Source organism: Strigops habroptila, chromosome 12 (genome assembly GCF_004027225.2).
Source record: "Strigops habroptila isolate Jane chromosome 12, bStrHab1.2.pri, whole genome shotgun sequence".
In the NCBI taxonomy this organism is placed as follows: Eukaryota; Metazoa; Chordata; class Aves; order Psittaciformes; family Psittacidae; genus Strigops; species Strigops habroptila.
The window spans coordinates 18,990,106-19,010,750 of NC_044288.2; the positions used below are offsets into that span (position 1 = coordinate 18,990,106).

At 40.0% G+C, this 20,645-nt stretch overlaps 1 protein-coding gene across 2 annotated transcripts in view; it reads left to right on the plus strand.

Annotated features, from left to right (window-relative positions):
- The first annotated feature begins 380 nt into the window (after nt 1–380).
- TTC1 (tetratricopeptide repeat domain 1) overlaps nt 381–20,645 on the plus strand; it is a 31,845-nt gene continuing 11,580 nt past the window's right edge. Inside the window, exons 1-6 of one of the 2 annotated variants that reach the window (XM_030504068.1) lie at nt 381–466; nt 1,042–1,374; nt 12,644–12,704; nt 14,491–14,603; nt 16,214–16,250; nt 17,970–18,118. In XM_030504068.1, coding sequence (XP_030359928.1) covers nt 1,051–1,374; nt 12,644–12,704; nt 14,491–14,603; nt 16,214–16,250; nt 17,970–18,118 — 684 coding nt within the window. In that variant the 5' untranslated portion in view covers nt 381–466; nt 1,042–1,050. Of the gene's footprint in view, nt 477–1,041; nt 1,375–12,643; nt 12,705–14,490; nt 14,604–16,213; nt 16,251–17,969; nt 18,119–20,645 lie in introns of both variants that reach the window. The other variant, XM_030504067.1, reaches the window with a different exon arrangement.

Genomic DNA, 20,645 nt, shown 5'->3' on the forward strand with positions numbered 1-20,645 from the left:
CCTCCTCAGAGCCACCCTACACCCAGCCTAAAAGAGACCTGCCCCAGTGCCTCCACAGGAGCAGTTTCACGGTATAACTTCTAACCTTGCAGTGAGCTCACACAGCTACACGAGCCGCCCTTCCAATGCGCAAAAGGGCTGTGCCCGCGTTAAAAACCTCGGTGTCAGCGCCCAGCGCTCACAAGAGTGCGGCATCGGCGAGGAGGAGCGCGGAGCGGGACGAGGCACCTCAGGGTACCTCAGCGCCACCTCAGCTTCCCGCCCTCCGCCTGAGGGGAGCCCGCCCGCCCACCGCCGCCGCGAGACACCCTGAGCCCCTCTCGCGCGCCCTGAGCCACGCGCTCCCCGCCTGCCTACAACTCCCAGCAGGCTACGCGCGGGCTCCTCCTATTGGCTGTGGCCGGCAGGAAGCGATCGCGGGGTGAAGAGTGAGGAGCAGGCGCGGCCGGAAGGAAGGGCAGCGGCGGCGGGCGCAGGTCTGTGCTGGGGACGGGAGCGCGCCGGGGGATGGGCCCGGCCCGGCCGGGGGGAGGCGGCGGCGGTGTCATGGGGGGCGCTGGCAGCGGCCCGGCCCCTTGTGTCAGGGAGTGGGATAGGGTGGAGATGACAGAGCCGGGAACGGCTGCGCGGGGCCCTGCTCTAGGGAGTCGCGATGGGGCTGAAGGGGAGCGCGGGGCCGGCGGCGGGGTTCGCCGCACGCTGTCCGCGGGGGGCCGGGCCGGGCGAGAGGGTGCTAAGGGCCGTGTGTGCGACTTCAGCCCCAATGCAGTGGAAAAGACGTAGTATAGCGCGGTTCCGAGCCGGTCCCTGGAGTCTGAGCTTGTCGGTTAACTTATGGGAGCAGCGTGCTGGCCTCATGCCGCTGTGTAGTGCATGGAAGAAGCATGTACAGGTTGCTCCCCTCCCTGAGGGGTAATAGTTTCCCTCGGGGATGTCAGGAGTACTTTTAAGTACTTTAGAGATTCGTTTGCTGACAAGGCATTTCTGCTGTGTTTATTGAGGGCTCTTTCTGTCTCATTTCTAAAACTTACCCCCTTCAAGGAGTCCAACATGGAAGAGTTTAAAGATGCAAGTTCACCTGAAGAATTACTTGATCACTTAAAGCTTTCTGATGAGAAGAGTTCAGAGACTGGCCCCAAAGATGCACAGAGTCCCCAAAACATTGAAAGTGGATACACAGCATCCTCAGCCAAAGATCTCACAACAGCAGATGAGTGTTTCCATGACTGTCACGACTCCTTTGAGGCAAAAGAGCCTGTGCTGGATGATGAAGGGAATTTACAGAACGATGAGACTAGCTCAAGGAAGCAGACAGAACTAGATGAAGAATACTTGCTAGAACTAGAAAAAGATATGCCAGAGGAAGAAAAACAGGTAATCCAAAGTTCCCATGTTGAATGTAAAAAGATACATTTTCAGTGTCACGTTTCTGAATGGTCTGTGACTGGCGAGAACATGAACCTTTAAAACTCTCTTATGTGTCTAGTTTTACTGTTCTTAATTTCTTCTTTTAGCTAACAAACATTTTGTTAGCTTTCCTTCCTGTTCTTAATCATCACATTCCATTGCAGATTTTTGTCTACTTTCAGCAGTGTGTCAAGTTACTGTGACTCGAAAGAGATTATAAGAAACACAAATCCCCCTGTTCCATGTTCTTTAGTTTGTGTGCATTCATTGTTTTCACCTGATTAGCTGCAAGGTGCTTTTCCAAAACTCAAAGCAGGTTTTGGGATAATTTTCATATGTGAAAGGCTGGCTCACATAATACAACTAATTTGGATTAAATCTGAAAGTATCCCTATAGATTACTTAAGCTTTAATCAAACACAAGGCATAAAATGTCTGGTTTTGTTTACCTTCGGTGTGGTTACATTGGGCAAAATATTTGGGTAACAAAGTGGATAATGTTGCGAGGAATAATAAATAAGTTGTTGGAAGAAGTCCAGTAGCCTCTGTAATGGTGTTTACTCCCCTGTAAGTCTGTGTGAACCAGTTTTCTTGTCCCTCAGTCAGCAGTGTCTCTTGCCAGCAGTTAGGTTCAAGGTTCTAAGATATTATGGTCATCAAGCAGCTAGAAAAATAGATACTTTTTTTTCCTAATTTGGAGAAAACTTGTTAAATCACTTCCAGCATTTGACTGTGTTTGCTTGAGTGATGGGGTGAATTTCTGCTGGTAATTATGTTCTCATAGCAGATAGTGCAGAGCTTGCTACTTATTTGTGGATTATTTTTTTTCCCTAATTTTTTTCAACTTTAGTTTGCAGATAGTGGAGGAGTAAAGATATTAAACTGAAATCCATGTCCATAATATACAACTCTTGTCATTATTTTTTTTTTTTAACACTGTTTTTGACAAGTTAAATAGCTTCAGATACAAATCATGTTTCAAAGAACTGGTCCAGCCTCTTAAAATCTGATTGAATTATCCAAACGAGCAGTTACTTGTACTGAAAATTGGAATAGTGACAAAAAGTACTACTATAGTCTTTGGCAATTGGGGAAAAGGTGGAGTTCTGATGTACGGTAAATTATAGGAAGGGAAGACCTCAGCAAACTTTATTTAATAGTCCTGTAGGCATGAATTGGATCTTACTTTACTAAAGGAAATGAAGTCCTTATTGGAAAGCAAGCTGCATAATTTGGATCATAGGTAACACTGAATAGCTAACTGATTATGGTGACAGAAGGAGAGAATGGAGTAAGGAATGGCAACTGACAAGAGAAGGTAGGCAGCATCTCAGGAAAGCATTACTTCATAGGGGAAGATAATATATTGTCTAGCTCTACAATTTAAGTGCTTAAAATATTATGAATATTTCAGTGAATTTATAGGGGCTTATTACTCTTTCGTACAGACAGGCTGATGTTTCCTAATTCAACTGATTTAGTAAAGCTGGACCACACTTTCTTAACTGTTGGCTAGCCCTGACTGTGTTGTATAAGTAAATAAATGCTGGCTACACCTTGAGCAAAAAAGTTGGAAAGAGGGAAGGGCTTGGCAGTAACTTGACTACGCTGTGGTCTTACTGTCAGCTATTGTAAATAGGGAGTGAGGGGCAGAAATATGCAGAGCTAAAGTGCCACAGGCAACCAAACATAATTGTTTGTTATAAATCAGGATACAGAAATTTAATCAAGTGGTGGCTCAAATAGTTCCCTTGTTGGTAGGATGGGATTTTTGACCAAAATACATCAGTGAAGACAAAAAGGTAGTTTTTAATCTGTCGTACAGATAGTTACGTTAAGGTAGAAGTTTCTTGAGATAGAAAAGCAATATGGGACTAGTGGGTGAGGGGAACATGGAATATAATTTCCTTGAAGTAGGAATGAGTCTAAATGTAACACTCGTCTGATGCTTGACCTTGTGGAAATCGCTTTGTATCTCTCTCTCTTTCAATTTTGATATCTGTAAAATGGGCGGAAGGATGCTGGCCAGTTGTAATACTTTGAGATCTAATAATTAATAACAGAGGGAGGGGGGGAAAAGAGGTTACTGGGTGCATCCTTTGCCCCAAAAGAACTTCTGGAAGTCATCTAGTCCAATGCCCTGCTCAAAGATAGATCAAATACATCAGCCTGCCCAGAGCCACGCAGGCATCTCAGAGCCTGAGGGCTGCACAGGCTCTCTGGGCCCCTGTTCTAATGTTTAACTACCCTTGTGGTAGAAACATTTTTTCCTTTTATTTCATTAGAACTGCCTTTGTTGCAACTTGTAACCACTGGCCTTTCTTTTTCTGCATGCCCAGGGGAAGAGTCTGTGTCCATTTTTTTCTAGTAATGAAGTTTCTCTGAGCCACCTTTTCTTAAGGCTGACCAAACTCAGTTCTCCCAGGCTGTCTGCTTAGGCCATGGTCTCCAGTGTCCTGACCATCGTGGGGGCCCTCCTCAGGACTCCTGGAAGTTGATGTCTTTGTATGGGGGGTCACCAAAACTGGGCACTCTCCAAATGCATTCTCTCAGCTGCTGAACACAGGGCAATAATCATTTTTCCTTGACCTACTCACTACAGAGAAAAAACATTACATTGCTCTTGCATCTTTTCCAGTTTAAACTAAACAGTCCTGTTTTTCTACTTGTGCTTATTGCTTGTACTACAAGGAGCATTGTCATTATGAGTCATGATGGGACTTTTACAGCAGCCTTTAACTTGAAGGCAGTTTGAGAGTTTCATAGACAAAATGCTAAAAACTGGGAGGAAATTATGTCATGGAATTGAATTGTAGAAAGAGCAGCAGGACTGGAAACTGGGTATCTTAGTTTTCATGTTGCTCTTGTTTCTGTTATATTAGGTAATAATTTAACTTTGCACATCAATTTTCGCCTTCTGTAAAATGAGCAGAAGAATTGTGACTGTTCAATACTTGCATTCAGCTTTGTGGAACTCCACTGAAAGGTGCTATGGGAGTACAAAATAATAACTGTATAAATCTGGAAAGATTTCCTTAGAGAAAGTATTGAGACAGCTGCAGTTCTCATCTTTCTGTAGGTTTATTTCCAGTGGTATTGTGCAATTGTGCCCTTCAGCTTGATTTATGATTATACCTAATGAAATGGAGGGATTCCATCTCATAGTATCACCGTAACTGTTAGACTGGGAATACTTATATTGTGAACTTTGTTTATGTTCCATAGAGAGCTTTCAGAGTGGATTATATAAATGGTCTTTAACATACAGCTATTTTTTTCTCTAACAAAATATTGTTGGTATCTCTTATAAGAAAAGCTTGAGAAATCCAGAAACTAGAGAGAAATTACAAGCTTACAGCAGTTCTAACTATTGAAGTAGCCTATTTTCATATTCTTATCCTGCATCATCTTATATTATCTGTGTAGTAAAGCCATTATTCAAGGTTATTCCTGAATTGCCTCTCCAGCATTCCTCATAGTATATGAAATTGATGTCTACAAATTTTATTTTATTTTCAACAGTGAAATATTCTCTATATTTTGATTATGAAAAGAATCTGTTAAATGATGCAGCTTTTAAGAAAAAATACTGCAGTTACATTTTAAATCTCCTTCCAGTTACTCAAAAGGTCATTTTTGAGAAGGGCAACATGATTTTCTTTTTTGTTTGGTTGGTTGTTTGGGTTTTTTTTTGTTCTCAGCTGGAGAAAATGAGGCAGAAATATTCAGAACTTGTTTGTTTGACTGTTTAGGTTGTGACCAGACACTCAGCAGCAGTGCTGTTCGCTACTTAGGCAGTCCTTGATCAGTTATTCTCAGCCCCCTGCTGCCTCTTTCATTGTGCAAGCACACCTCTGTGTGAATGTGCAGTGAACCACTTACAGGGAATGATTCAGATGAAAAATAATGCTGTATTTTTAGATCAAGGGCACTGCTGGTAAAAGTAGACATCAAATGGCAGCCTCGTGATAGCATACAGGGATAGATGGATTTTCTTCAATTACACTACTTGCCTAAATAAGAACTTCCTATGAACTGTGGTTGCAGCACCAACCATAAACTATGTACTCAAGTCATAAGGAAAGCTGGATTTTAGCCCTGCTCAGATCAAATTTATGAAGCTACACCTTAATAGTTTGTGGTTTGTTTTGTGGTTCGTTTTTAAACTATGCCCACTGTTACATTTTAGCAGCTTTATTAAATGAGGTTTTTTGAATGATGTAGAAAAGAAAGTGTCTAATTTAATCTGGAGATGCAAAGACTGATTCTAGTCCTTGCTCTGTGTATTTATGCATATCCCATGTGCAAGCTTTCATGGTAGCAGCTCTGAGTAGAATTTCTCACTGATGCAGAAGCTGCTCCAGAGATCAAAGAGAGGGAGCAAGCAGTTGTATATTTTCTCTCAATTATATTTCAAAAGCCCTATACAGTGAGATTTCTAATTTTAAGCAACAGGAATTACTTCCAGGGAAACAGTATTGATACCATAAGAAGTCTCTGCAGAATGAAGCAAAACAAGACCTTGAAGCAATATTAAGACACCAACCTTCAAGATGTATTCTTAAAACCAGCTGTAGCATAGAGCCTGGTTACTTGCCTGGACTTGCAACCCTGAGCTTTTTAAGAATTAAGCAGCCTGAAATAAAATTCACTTTTATAAGATTTTGTTGTTGTTTCAAAAGCATGCTGGTTGCAGCCTCAGCAGAGGCACTGAGCAGTAAATTGCTTTTGATGCATTACAGACAGATTTTTCTGGTTAGTTGTCATTGACAGTGATGGCTTTGACGTTGGTCTAGTCTGCAGAATTAATCAGAAGACACTCAACAGCTGCTCCATGGTAATTGTTTCAGTCTGACCTGGTCCTCTTCTGGAGGGACACCCATTAATTATGAGTTTATCCAGCAGCAAGATTCTGAATCTCTCATGCTGTTCCATCGTGACAGATGTTGTCTTGTTCTTTGGGCCTTGACTGTCAAGGATTTAAGCACCTAGCGTAGTGAGCTCTTATATTGGATATAGAACACTCTAGCTGCTGTAAGACTTTGGAATAAGTATCTAGTATTCCTCAAAAGCAGTTCCCTTCTTCGGGCTGTTGCGTGTGCATTTGAGCTACAGCTGGTTGTAATCATGCTCAACTTCTATTTTAACACTAGGAAATGTGTCAGCAAGACAAGGAACACAGCTCTGGTAGATTCTTGATTAGTATATTTTTAGCAACTCCGTAAGACTTAAGTGAAGCTCATCTTTGAGAAATAGAATTTTTGAGTTACACCTGAGATTCCCTCGCCCCCTTTTCTCCAGAAGTTCTAGGATGTGTTAGAGAACATTGTCTTAATCAAAGAAATTTCCTCAAACTGCTTGCTTCCTCACCTTTTCTTCCCCATGCTTCAGGTTGATGCCATTGTTCTTCCATAAATTACAGCTTCTGTATGGAATTTGCTTTTCCAGGAGTTGAAGAACTGATCTGGAATTTCTTCTGAGATGGCTTCTCAGATGTAGTCATTCATTTCAGCATTTGGTGTTTCCTAGTTCCGTCTATCCAATGTAATACAGTAATAGTGACTTTGTCAAAGTTGCTGGTTTTTTCTGTAGTATTTGTAGACTAAAAGCTAAGGTACAAAATGGAAGATGAGATACAGCAAAGTGAATCATATTTTGGAGCAGTCCTTAGACTTGAAGATGGTCTCGGAGCTCTTTCCAGGAAGAATTATGTAGTTGGACCAGAAAAAACCCAGATTATTAGTACATGAGCTAACCCAACTGACTGAGCAGCAGTGAAACTTACTGGTATTTTTTCAGTAATTTATGTAATAAGGAATATATCTTTTGTTCATAATTCTCATCAGCCTTCAAAATAATTTTGCATAGCAATAAAACTTGGAATACAATTGGGGTTTGAAGGTGTCACAATGCATGATATATGATAAAGGGTGATCCCCTTATTCAGGTGACCTACTTTAATAACCTGAATTCTGTATACAGTACAGCACCAATGCTAAATATGCTGTTTTGGTCAAATTGGAGAAAAAGATGGATTGCTAGAGTAAAACTGCCCTGTCCTATAGCTTGCAAAATAGAACAAAACATCCTGTTGTATTTTCTGAGTTAATCAAAGCTTGAGAAGTATATCTGTATCTGCTGGAGTAACTAATTCTAAGTGCTGGTGAGAAGAACCTGGATAAAATCTGGAGTTACATTCTCCCTGTGTGATTCATAGTTTTAAGTTATGTTTTTAAATAAACATAAAAGTCTTTTGTTGGATGGCAGTTTAATAAAGTTTACCTTCATCTTTGCTATCAGTGCTGCTATCTGATTAAAATCATATGAACTGAATATAAAGCCTTATATTCAGTTTGCATGTCTCTGGAAGATGCTGATACTGGAAGATCAATTTGAGATCTTTTCAACTTGTGGTGGATTAAGTGGTCAGCTCCACTTTTCTGTCTGAGGCTGTTGCCTCTGGAACAGGAGGGGCTGGATGGCATGTATTGTCACTCAAGAGTAGTCACAGACTGACATATTAAACTGTCTGTCAAGGATGGATGTGATCTGCTGTCTCTGGAAGTGCTGCTTACAGTTTCAGGAAAACATAGTGATTTGGCAGAAGAAAGACTCACCTGTCTTTACCACAGTGTTAGGATGAGCAGAGATCTACAATGAGCAGAGAGATCGGCCAGAATTTAGCAGTGCTTATTACTGTGCCTCTGAGTGTAGATTGGGCAGATTGGGCACAGTTTCCAAGCTACAACTCTAGCAAGATTTGAAAAAAGATTTTTTGAGTGACTACAACATGACATTGAAATTCAAATCCTTAAATGCATGATACAGCAATAGCTTCACAAAACTGCAGGGGGAAGCAGATGACTACTAATGAATGATTTAGAAATAGAATTGGTATTTGAAGCTGAAAAATATATTCCTTATCTGTTTAAATTCCTTGCTTCTGTGCACCCTTTGAACTCCAGTAATTTTAAATCGACTTCTACTTGGTGACCTTACAAAAGGGTATATGAGATGCAGATGTGCATTGTCACACTGTATAAATAGCCTTACAGAGAAGAGAGAGTACACATTTGCTGCTCTTGACAAAACTGGGGCCAAGAACAATTCCCCAGCAAAGTTAAATCAATTGATCAAGTAAAATGCATAGGAACAGGCAGAGGAAGCATAGTTGGAAGCATTACAAGCTGAGCGTGTTCGTCCTTCAGCTCTCACCAGCTATATTTAAGGATTTCACTTCCAGCACTTTTATTATATTGGTTACTTTTTAAACAAACAGAGTAAATGTGTAGATTGCTTTCTTCGCTAATAGTATAATAATGTTTTAATGCTTTTATTTTTAACACTGAGGTTTTTTGAGGTCCAGGGACTGTATTTGATGGCCTTTCTTTTGAATTGTTTTACTTTATTGTCAGAAGGTCAAGCTGTCTTTTCTTATTACTTCAGATCAGGCCTTTATATTCAGTAACTCTTGCTTGCAAGGCAGGTTTATGTTAAAATCCTAATTTCTTCATAATATGGATGATTGTAATTCTGTAAACATTTCTAATCAGATCCTTTAAGAATCATATTACCAGTTAAATGTAGTTATTTCTTCTGGACTTAAAAAAAACTATTTTTTGCCTTTGTACATCAAAAACTAATGCCTCTCTGCCACTTGGAATTGTCATCTTTGGGTTAATAAAATGGGCAAAACCTAATCCTTAATATTTTGCTGTCTTTGAAGAGCAGAAAAGCATAATAGAGTGTAAGTTGGGGAAGTTGCGCCTGACCCCGATGTTTTGTATGAGCAGCCTCAGGGAATGTAGTGGGTCAAGATGTCTTTTCCTTAGGCAAAGCATTCTAGGAGTTCAGTCTGACCTACTTCCCTCCTGAGGACAGGGTAGCCTGCCCTGCAGCTACTTGAATCTTTTCCTGAAACATGAAAGGGTGGGGACACTGAAATGACAGTGTGCAAAATTTGTCCCAAGGACAAGTCACTTGCAATTTTTTCACTCTGGGCTGATGTGATCAGAGTAAACTGATGACCAGTCAGTTTGCAATTGTCCATCCAAGCTGGAAATTTAGCATACTGAGTGAGGAGGTTAAGTCTCCTAACAGTGGTTTAGCTTTTGGGTTGGTTTTGTTTGCTGCTGTGGTTTGCGTTTTGGTTTTGGGGTTGGTTTTTTTACCCTGAATTTGAACAGAAGACAGCATCCATTGGAGTGGTCCTTTCAGGTTATATGTAAATTGGTCCAAAATAGTTGACTTTCACTGCTTTTGTGTTAGGATTTTCTGTTAAAGAAATGTATATATTGTGGAATAAATGACATATTTATTTCACAAATACACAGTATGCTTTAGAGGGCAGTGCATTTAGGATGCCACATGCCAATATGTATGCTTTTGCATTTTGTGGAAAAGGCAGAGGAATTTGCTTCTGTGAATAGTCTGCTACCATGTATTGCTTATGGGTCATGCTTCAAATGCAAATCTGGAATGATGCATGAGGTACCCTATAGACTTTACCTTTGTGAAAAATACTGTGAAAACTTGTATGGTTTGGAACTTAAGGGACAGCCTGAAACTCATCATCCAGTGATATCTTGAAAATGTTGGTCAGGCTGTAACAGAAAGACTGGTTTTGAAGCAGGACTGCATTGCTTGCATTGCTGCTTTCCAGGGAGCTGAGTAAGCTGCAAAGCCATATACGGTGTTCTTAACAATGCTGCTGGCTTCTGAAACATGCTTAGACAACACCTTTTCTGGTCAAATAGTCAGAAGTGACTGCAAGACTGTCACTGACATTCGAGTGCCTCTAACCATTATGTGACTAATAGTCTCTACCCTTCAAGTTTGTGCAGTTTGATTCGCAGGCAAGAGGACGTGCCAAGGAACAGGCTCTCGGAGGAGGAGTTGTTGTATGAATCATCAGCTTCCCAGTGTGACAGTTGTTAAACTCTTTCATTGCTCAGAACTTTCATCTGCCTATGTTTCCACAGGGAACATGGCCATACAGCCATCTTGGTCTCTCTCTGTGCTGTTGGAGGTTACAATCCTCTTGGCTACCTGAGAAGGAATCCCACAATGGAACAATTTTCCTTTTACTCTTTCTGAGTATAAAGCTTATTCTCCTAAAGCCTTCTTGCTGCAAATCACTTTTTATATTAGCATTTAATACTTACCTGGGGTAAACATGTATATTTTGTAATAATTTTAATAGAATGAAACAACATAATGATAGTATAGGTAAAGCTTTTCATCCAGTTTTCCTTGATTTTAGGGTTTCTGCATCAGGAGGCCTGTGACCGTGCTGTAGTTGTCATTTTATACAAGAAAAGCTCTTTCGTTGTTGTAGAGTCGTAACTCTATCTTATGCAACAGTGAATCTGTTAATGGCACTTAAAGGCCGGTTCTAATTAGGTCATGAGCAATGAAGTCAGTAGGGCTGGTGTTTCAAGCATTTCTTTTCTTGAATGAGGCTTGTTCTATGTAGATCTTTCATGTTTTCCAGTAGGATCATCCTCTCCAAACCTGTTCTGTGCTGAAATCTGGCTGCTTTGTTCACTGGTATGAAAATGACTTCTGTTGTGCTTTCCACTCTATATGCATTCAAGATGTTAAAAATTTCTTTCTGTGGAGGGCTGACTATATGTGGCAGTGGCCTTACTGGAGCTGTTCTGTCTGGCACTTGGGAAGTTTGGGAACAGCACTCCCTGTGCCGAATAGCAGAATCCTGCATATATGAATTTGCGCTTATGCCTTAAGTGCCTAGATTTGTTTGTATGCTCCTATTTAGAAAGCACCAACTGGCTTGTGTACATTGGTGCGAGTGACATTGTGGAAGGACTGCTGTAGGTTTCTCAATCCACCCTGGAGAAAGGCCAGTTTCTAAATAGTAGCGCATGTTTCGTCTGACCTACGTTTTGTTTGGTTTTGGTTTTTAACTGTGATGAGTAATGAGTATTAGAAAACATTTACCAGGCAATAGGAAAAAAAATATTGATCTAGGCATAGATCAAAAGGATCAGATGATATTTTGCTGTGTAATTTTGTGTGTCACAACTGAATGCCGTTCTGCTGAGCCTTGTTTTTAGAGCATTGTGATCTGTTATTACTAAGATGGTGACAATGGTCAAGTCAATTACTTTCCAAACCCAATAAAATCAAGAGGAGAGAACCTCTGATTTTTGTATTGTTTGTCAGCTACTTGGCATCGCTGTGAGATGGTGCAGCGCTCTACAAAGAGTACTATATTTAGCTGTTTCCAAGGAGATGTTCTGTGCGATATTGATAATTGCATTAATCCTTGATTTACACAGTCTGCAGGAAGGGAAACTGCTCCTTTTCCTAGTGCTGGCTTTTTAATTGCTCAATGATCTGTAATTTATAGACACCTTGATTCAACTCCTTTGTGTATGCACGTATACTGAGGGCAGAACCAGTGGTCAAATGATCATTTTTCTACCATAGAAATGATTCATGAACACAAGTGTTGCTTCTTGATGTTACTGTCTGGCTTATACTGCTTTGTTTTTGCTTGTGTGAGGTATGTCTGCATGTGAAAGGCTTCCACTGTAAATAGGTTGCAGAGATGGCTTGGTGACATCCTGTGTTTTCTGTGTCAAAGGCTAAGAGCATTCATGTCAACTTCACTACTGCCAAGAGTACTGTTAAGATATTCATGGTTGAAAACACAACTCTGCTCAGCATGTGCAATTTTCACTGTATAACAGAACAATCTTCCTGTCTCTAGGTCTGATGTTTAGTCACTCACTGCATAAGAAATTTTTCAGCACAGTATTATCCATGGACCTGTTTCTAATGCAGTCAGTTCAACATGCTTTGTGCATGTAACTATGAATTTCAAGGAAACCTTTGAGACTTCATCTAAAATATATTCTACATAGTTGACCTGCACTGATTGAATTAAACTGAGTTGGAAAAGAAGAAGCAAACAGCCAGCTAAAAAGCTAATGTATTAGTTTAAACCATGTTATTCACTATGAATGCTCTTTATGCATTCTGTTGTCCATGAACTGGAGCTTTTTTATTGCCTTGTTGTTCTACTGCAGTGTTTCATGGATATATAAAGTATATCATGTCACAGTGACTACAAGCAAGTGGTCTTGGTGCTACTTAAAATTCTTCAGGTTACATTTTATTCTGATTTCCATTCATACTTTATTTGGAACTGCAGCTGACCTACTTGTTCATTTCAATTAAATACTTTGAGACATTGTCTTTTCTTTTGTAGAAAAGAAGAAAGGAGAGCACCATGCTGAAGGAGAAAGGAAATGAGCAGTTCAAGAAAGGAGGTGGGTTGATAATCTTTTAACACCATGTGGATGTTAGAGAGTCTTAATTAATACTTAAGTGATGTAGAAAACCCATAGGAAGATTTCACACCTATCATTATTCAAATTTATCATCTATACCATTTTTCATCCAGCTCTAGAGAACAGGAGATAGGAGACCTCCTTAAGAGTCAAGTCAAAATCACAAAGACTTGGATTACTAAAGCAGGATTCTCATGAAAGCTAAGTGTTTAAATCTAAGAACATGATACAGAATTGACTGCTTTCCAAGTGCCAGGATTTCTTTTGCTAATTAAAAAAGACTTCCACTAGGCTCTGAGTTTTGCTAATGTGTGTGCTCAGAATTGATGCAGGACTCAGTGGCTCAGTAGCTCTCGTATCTTTGTACATGTTTCTTTTTCTCCATTGGCTCTCTCTGTTATACATTTTATTTGTGTGTGTGTGCGTGTATATATACAGACATCTATATACACATATGTACATCTATATGTACTTCATGTGCATCTATATACATATGTGTATATAGAGATGTACACACGTGTATACATGTTACACAAATACATATATTAAAAAAATGTAGAGGTATGTACTTTTCTAGTTTGTGCCAGAACTGGACATGTTCTAAACATAACAAAAGGGTTGAGCTCAGTACTAAATAACTGTACCAATGCTTTTAATTAAAAAACATAATGCGGGAAGTGATTTTGACATCTACCTTTCATTTAATGTTCTGGTGGGTAGAGGATTCACAAAGAAACCAGGAAATGCAGATTCTTACTTTCCTCAATCAGCAGAGACACAACCAAGTAACTTCCCCTTTCCACAAGTACACCCTGATAACCAGACAGTGGCCTTTCCTTTGGAGGTCTCTTACTGTGTACTAAAAAAGCAAGATTCCTGGGCAATGATTTACCAATTCAGGCAAGCATCAGAGCAGGCAGAAGGGAACTGCTCGGACCGTGAAAGCAACCCTGTAATTTTGGCTGAATCATCCTGTGAAGTCTCATCCGTAGTCTCTTCTTGACAAATTCTTTGGCAGATCTTTTCAGTGTGCCTGTGCCTGCCAGAGTGCTTACTAATGAGAAATACACAACCTTTTAAGCACCTGGATGGTCACCAGCTAATGTGCCCAACAAGAATTGCTCTGTTTTGAGGCCAGTGAATTTGTCTGCTGGCAGGGCATTGTTCAGTCAGTATAGGGCCTTTTCACTCTTGACTCTGTCTTTACTGGAAAAACTTGATAATCCCACGTGGTTTACCACTGGTCCTTGCTTTAAATCAGACTTGATGATGGATGACCTTCAGGTGATAATGGCTTTGTAGTGACTGACCTTTAAGTCAGTCATTGAAGATTATATGGCAAGTAAAATGTCCCTGTAGCTGCTTTGAACAGGTATCAGTGCAGTGATGTTTTTCAGCACATGCTTCCTTTCAGATCAAGGATACACTTAATCTAAAGAGATTCTACCTCTAAGGCTGGTACTGAAATAGAATGAAACAATTTCAAGGATGAGAACTATATGCACATCATGCTGCACTTGTTACATTAAGCTCCGGACTGTATTTCTGCTTTTACAAAGGTGTTGATTTTAAAATAATGAATTGTCATTGATCTATGTATTGCTTAGTAATGTAGTTTGTCTGAGAGCATCTACCGATTCTGCTTTAATGCTGCATCATATATTGAGAAGTGTTTCCAAAAAAATCTTAGCCATGTGGTTCACTGACTGTACTGGAATTTGAAATAAATGGTCTGTTTTAGTCTTTTTTGCTATTGCATCTGCAGACTTTGGAGAGGCAGAAGACTCTTATACGAAGGCTCTGCAGATTTGTCCAGCCTGCTTCCAAAAAGATAGGGCTGTTTTATTTTCAAACAGAGCTGCTGCAAAAATGAAACAGGTGAATATTCTTTTTATTTTATGAAACGCCATGTACTGATTATCTGACAAACGCAGTAATGAAGTCATTTAGGGGGTACATGAAGGAGGGCAAAGAATAAAGCCGTTTGCTCAGTCTGTCATGCTCCCAATAGAAATGCTCTTGGTTTTACTGAGGATGCATACAAACCTGTTCCAATGGCAGCTGGAACAGCTGTTCAAAGTTGCTGTGCTGCATTATGTTTAAAACACTGATTTTTCTTTCATTCGCTCTGTTCTAATGAAATTCAAAGTTCATGTCTTCAAGCATGTTTAGTGTGTGCAAACCATGTATTAGATTGTTTAGGGCTGTAGCTAGTTAGTGGTTGGGGTTTTTTCTAAAAGCTTGGATTGTCATATACTTGTCGTTATTTAATTTGCTCAAATGCTTTGAGGCATAAGCAGGACTTCCTAACTTTATTAATTGGCTTTATTAATTCAGTTAGTCTGCTTCCTACACAGTTCCTTTATAACTATGTAGTAGGGCATGGTCTGGACAGAATAGCTATGGCTTTCTTGCTGTGTTTTCTATTCCATGACCAGGGACAAGGAAAAAATGGAATAAAATCGTTAGTGACAGATGCTGGAACCTTTCAAATATGACAACTCTAAACTGAGAAACCTCCCCATAAGCCAGATGTTAACTATTCATATCACTGAGAAAATAATCCAATAGTCCCCAAAGGAATCCAAGATGATAAAAGAACTGTGTATGTACTAGTGTATCTCACCAGTATTGATCAGTGAAACCTGACAGACTGATACATTACTCTGAAAGTAGATTTATGTTATTAATATTATGAATAGCTTCCCCATTAAGTTTGTTCTTCCATACCTGCTGCACCCATTTGCTTTGCACTGCAGTAGAAGCTTGTGAGGCAGGTTTTGGTTTATGGAGAAGATAGTTTCTTGGGTGTAGAAAGATTACAACTACTTAGATCAACAGTACAGCACAGAACAGCCTGATGTTTTATTTATACTTTTTTAAGCCCTTCTAGTTTGGATGAAAATAGGAGGTCTGTCTCAGCTCTTTTGCTTGCTTGCTTGTTTCATTACAAGCAGATTGCCTGGCTCTCATCTTCTAACTATGGTTGCCTGGGTGCACTAAGATCTTGTCCCTACCACTTCTGGGAGTCTCATGCGTTGTCCCTGGTAGCAAAAGCTGTATTAGCGCTAAAGGCAGTGTCTGCTTTCCAAATGTCTTAGCTCGTACAGACAAGAATTTATCTGGGACTCTTGGGAACCGCCTGTTCCAACCCCTTAATTAACTGACAAAGGTAGGAAAGCTGTAGCTCAGCTAAGCCAAGGCCTGCAGATGTGACTCAGCCTTTTGACTGGAGCCTGCTGCCGGCTGTGCAGTGCAGGCCGATTAGTGGGGCAGCCCTGCAATTTGAACACTGGCAGCCTTCACAGAGAGGAAGCTAATCACTGGTAAAGAGCTTTGCATCAGAAGCAACGGTATGAAAAGCCTTGATTACATGAACATCCCAATTCCTTGGAATGCCAAACCTTTTTGCTTGCAATTGTACATAATCTGTTTTGCAATCATTCCCAAATATGATTTAAATATAACAAAACTATTTTGTGTTCTAGGACAAGACAGAAGCTGCCCTAAGTGACTGCAGCAAAGGTATGACTTTTTTCCTATGTGCTGCTTTTGTGCCAGATCTTTCCTGCATAAATTATGCCATTTAGTGCCTTACTGCAGAGCTGTAAATTTGGGCTTACAGGTCTTTGAAGAATTTAAAGAAAAGCTGTGATGGAAGACACCTGAATCTAGACTCACTTATAGTATTTATTTTGTAAAATGTCTATCTTTTCCAGTCTGAAATAATTTACTTTCTATTCTCCTGTGCCAATAAGTCAGCTGTTTGTACTTCTTCCTAGGAACGTCTTTTTATTATGGAAGCTATTTCCTTATGCCTACTATTTTAAACCCACTTCCACCTGCCATTCCCCCTCCAAATTTTGATTTAATCCCAGATTCCAAAGAACCATGCAGCCTTAAAGAATTAAAAGCATCATCAAGTCCCTTTTATGCATGGCTTTTGCTTTGTCACAAGGGCTTATGCTCTCCTGTTCTTGTCCTGCATAGTTTTCTCCCTGCAACTTGTGAAATCATTTCAGCTGTGCATTGTTTTATTGCTGCCACCCACTCATCCGTGCTCGAGTATTTGTTAAACTCCCCATGACAGCTGGGGAAAAAATTCCAAATCCCCAATCAGAAAACTGATCCAATGGCTGCGTGCCAGCGCTGCTTGTACAGTAAACAGGAGTTTGTACAGGCTCAAAGTACGGTTGAAGGTAACAAATTCTAGCTGGCCTCTGTCATTTTGGGGGTTTGCCTTGTTTTGGTGGTGGCGCATTTTAGAAAACACTTCGAATTCTTTAGTGGCTGAAAGGCACTCGCTCTGCTTTGCAGCAGTGAGACTTAAACCTTCCAGCGCTTGATGCTCCCCAGGGACTTTGCTTACAAACTGCAATGCAACACTTGGAGCACAGCAGAGCAATTCGCGCTAACCTGCAACTTGCTGACTGTAGCATTGTCTTTGTCCTTCCAGAAGGAATGAGCTAGAATATTTAGCTAGATAATCCTAGATTTAATTGTCCCGAGAAGCATTTTAATGGGTTAGTAATTATAAAATGGGCAGTCTTTCATGCTCCCTCTTTCTGTGATGAAAAACGGATTAAGAAATTCTTGAGAAATTGCCGTTTGCAGGTTACTGTTAAGTTTAGCATTTAGTCTTAACTGCAGCTGTAAACAAGGCTGCCAAGGGAATAAGGAGAGGAAAAGCTTAAATTCAGTCAGTATTCCCCTCTGCTAACTGGTGGAGCTAATATAACTGTGGATTCCCAACCCAATTTTGACTGTTTGATATTAAATTCAGAAGAACACCAGAAGTTCTCCTGGAGTTTGTCTTAACTCGAACTGAGAGAAGCAGAGAAATGCTTATTTTCCCTGCTCATCATACATATATTTAACTCTAGTTGTAATCTAACAATATACACTTATTAAATATATAAAAGCTGAAGAATATCTTACTGGTTCTTAAAATTTCTGAAGCATCACTGAAAATATAGTATTGCAAAATTAAATGTTTGTGCATTATAAATCACTTCTGTCTGTGGTAGATTGTAGACATTAAATGAAACATGATCATTTGCATTAGACTTTCACAGGCAGATGTATGCCTTTCTGAAATATCACTTAGCTTTTAAGCTGGCTCTCCTTGATTCTTAAGCCACATTATAAAGATGACCATTAAGAATTTAATACACACTTAAGAATTCATTTGAAGGGTGTAGAAATGTTTCAAATAAAATACTATGCTTTGTTTTTGTTTTCTAGCAGTGGAATTGGATCCTAACTATATTAGAGCTTTGCTGAGGAGAGCAGAACTATATGAAAAAACAGAAAAACTAGATGAAGCTCTGGAAGATTATAAGGCAGTCCTAGAAAAAGACCCATCAGTTCATCAAGCCAGAGAAGCATGCATGGTAAGCCTTTTTAGTATACTTTGGCTTTACTTTAAACCAAGGTCTTGTCTTTTCTTCCTGTGCGCACACACACTTCATTCTAGGTTTCTGATTGAGGCTTTTAATTGTATTTATGCGTATTCTAGAAAAGGTTGCCTAAACCACTGATGCATTTTAGCAGCCATCACTTCAACATGGATCTGCAGTTTGGAGATCAGATACAGTTCTTGCTGGCTGTTCAATTGGTTGGAGTCTGTTTTTCAGTAGAATTATTTTCCTGATTGGTAAATTTGCAGCTGAATGCCCTTATGGCATAATTATAAAATAATTACTTTCTTTTTTTTTTGATGACTTGATTATATAACTTTGAGAATGGCAAAGAACAGGGTTTCATCAGTCTGTATCTATGTTTGTATCTACTTTAAAGTGTTGATATTTTTGTTTCTTGATTTAGCTGTTTTCTGTTCTTGTTCTTTGCTATGCCTTGTGTGTGTATTGGCCACTTAGAGTTATTTTACTAATAGTGACTGAAGTGTGCTATTAATCTTCAAAAACTTAGCCTTTCACTTGAAGAAAAAGGCCCTTTATGGTTGCTAACAGCAGTCTCTTCTGAATTCAGTTGCTTTCTTCATTCTTCAAAAAAGAATTAAAAGGCTCTGCAGCTTAGTACTGTGTTCCAGTGTCCATTTTCACCACTTTCAGTCAAATTACAAATACTTCAGGATTAAACATTTATTGCAGAATCTTTGCCGTATCTCTGTAGGTGTAAGGAAATGCTTTAAAAGCTTCCTTTGCCTTTAGGATGTGTCAGCTAGGATGAAATAAGGTAACCCCCATGCACTTCCTGAAACCCCAATCTAACATGTAAATAATCCCTAGTCAGTGGGGATTTAAAGCCACTGCCACAGCCTGCTGATTTGAGGTTTCAAGTAACTCTTTGTGGAACCAGCAGGAAGTGCTTTTTCTAGCAATACTTAGGATGGTAATGCTCAGTGTGGAAAATGACTCTGGATTTGACAAGTTCAGAGGGTCTTTTCACAAGGGTAGCAAGAAAGGAAATTTATTTTATGCAGAAAGCTCCTCTTACTGGCTGCTGCTGTTCTGATTTTTGAAAAGAGGTTATGAAGGCTGTATTGAAAGCACAAATGTCCTGGAGATGCAGCCAGACATCCTGTAGTTTTCAAGGAACACTAATGGTAATGAAAGGTAGCCACTATAAGAAGTGGTGGTCACTTTCTGTCAAAGTGGGAGCTTCAGGTCATGGTAGGTGAATAGTTTGCTAGCGCCAGAGAGCCTGGAAAGAGCTGACCATCTTCTGCAGGGAAAACAACAGCCAATCTATTTTTCACTTAGATTTTAAGGCCATGTTGAAATGTAATTTTTAGTTGGGCATCTAAATCCATATGCCAATGCCTGTCTGTATATCCAGTTAAATTTTCAAGGGGTGTCATTGTTTTAGTTCAGCTTCACATCAGTGAAATCATTTGCTTCACCTGCCAACTTATCTCTAAACCCACTTTGAATATGTTGATGCAGAAGTATTTTTAAAACACTTAGGTTTGCTTTAATTCTTCATTTTGGGAAAATAAATCATTAGTAGTGATTTCTCCCTCCCCCCTCCTTTCCACATACTATGGTGTTGGAAGCGACAGATTAGAAACTGCTTTTATAGCATATTAGACAAGAAGCCTTGCCTGAAATTACTTCCTCTGGGACTGGATCAGTTGCCCTGATGGCAGAAAAATATTCTGCTTAACTGTGTAACTCCTGTTAATGGTAAGGGTATTGTTTCACAGAACAGCTAAACTGATGTGCTAACTGCTGCTTACAAAGCTGTCCAGTTGCTTTCCTTGTGCTAGCGATGGAACTACCTCATGTCTGGCCCTAGGGGATGGCTGGTTCTGTACATGAGTCTGTCAGACAACTAACTCTGCTAAAGGGAAAAATAGCAACAAGCAAGCAAAATAACCCAACAACCAAAAAGCCCCAAAGCAAATACTTACATGGTTGGCTTTTTACAGTCAGGCAAGTCCTGCTGCAAATACTAGTGAGAAGGAAAGATGTGCTCAAGGCAGTACAGGAATGGGGGCCATCCCTTTTGGCAGTACCCCTTGACAAGGTCGGTTTACTGTACTTGAAACAACCCCCTGATGCTTGTTGCATGCATCTAGTTGAGAGCAGGAGAGCACTTTATCACCTAGCTCTTGGCAGTGGCTCATTAAACGACAAGCTTGTCAAACATCATTACTGCATGGGTAGTGACCGCGATGGGTCCATCACAGTCTAGAAAAGAGTATTTGTGTTGGCCTTGTTTATAGTCTCCTAGCTGAGACTATGGTTTTATTTGGTCCAGGAATTCAGCCAAGGAGTCTGCTGACATTTCTAAAGGAAAGGATGGGATTTACTTCATGTAGCTTGTAGTCCTTCTAGCATTAGATCAGCTCCAGAGTGAGACCTCGTGGAATCTAGCCAGTTACTTGGTAGAATAGTACTAGCATATAAGGAGCGTGTTTTAGCAGCTCATCATACGCAGAACAATTGTGAACAT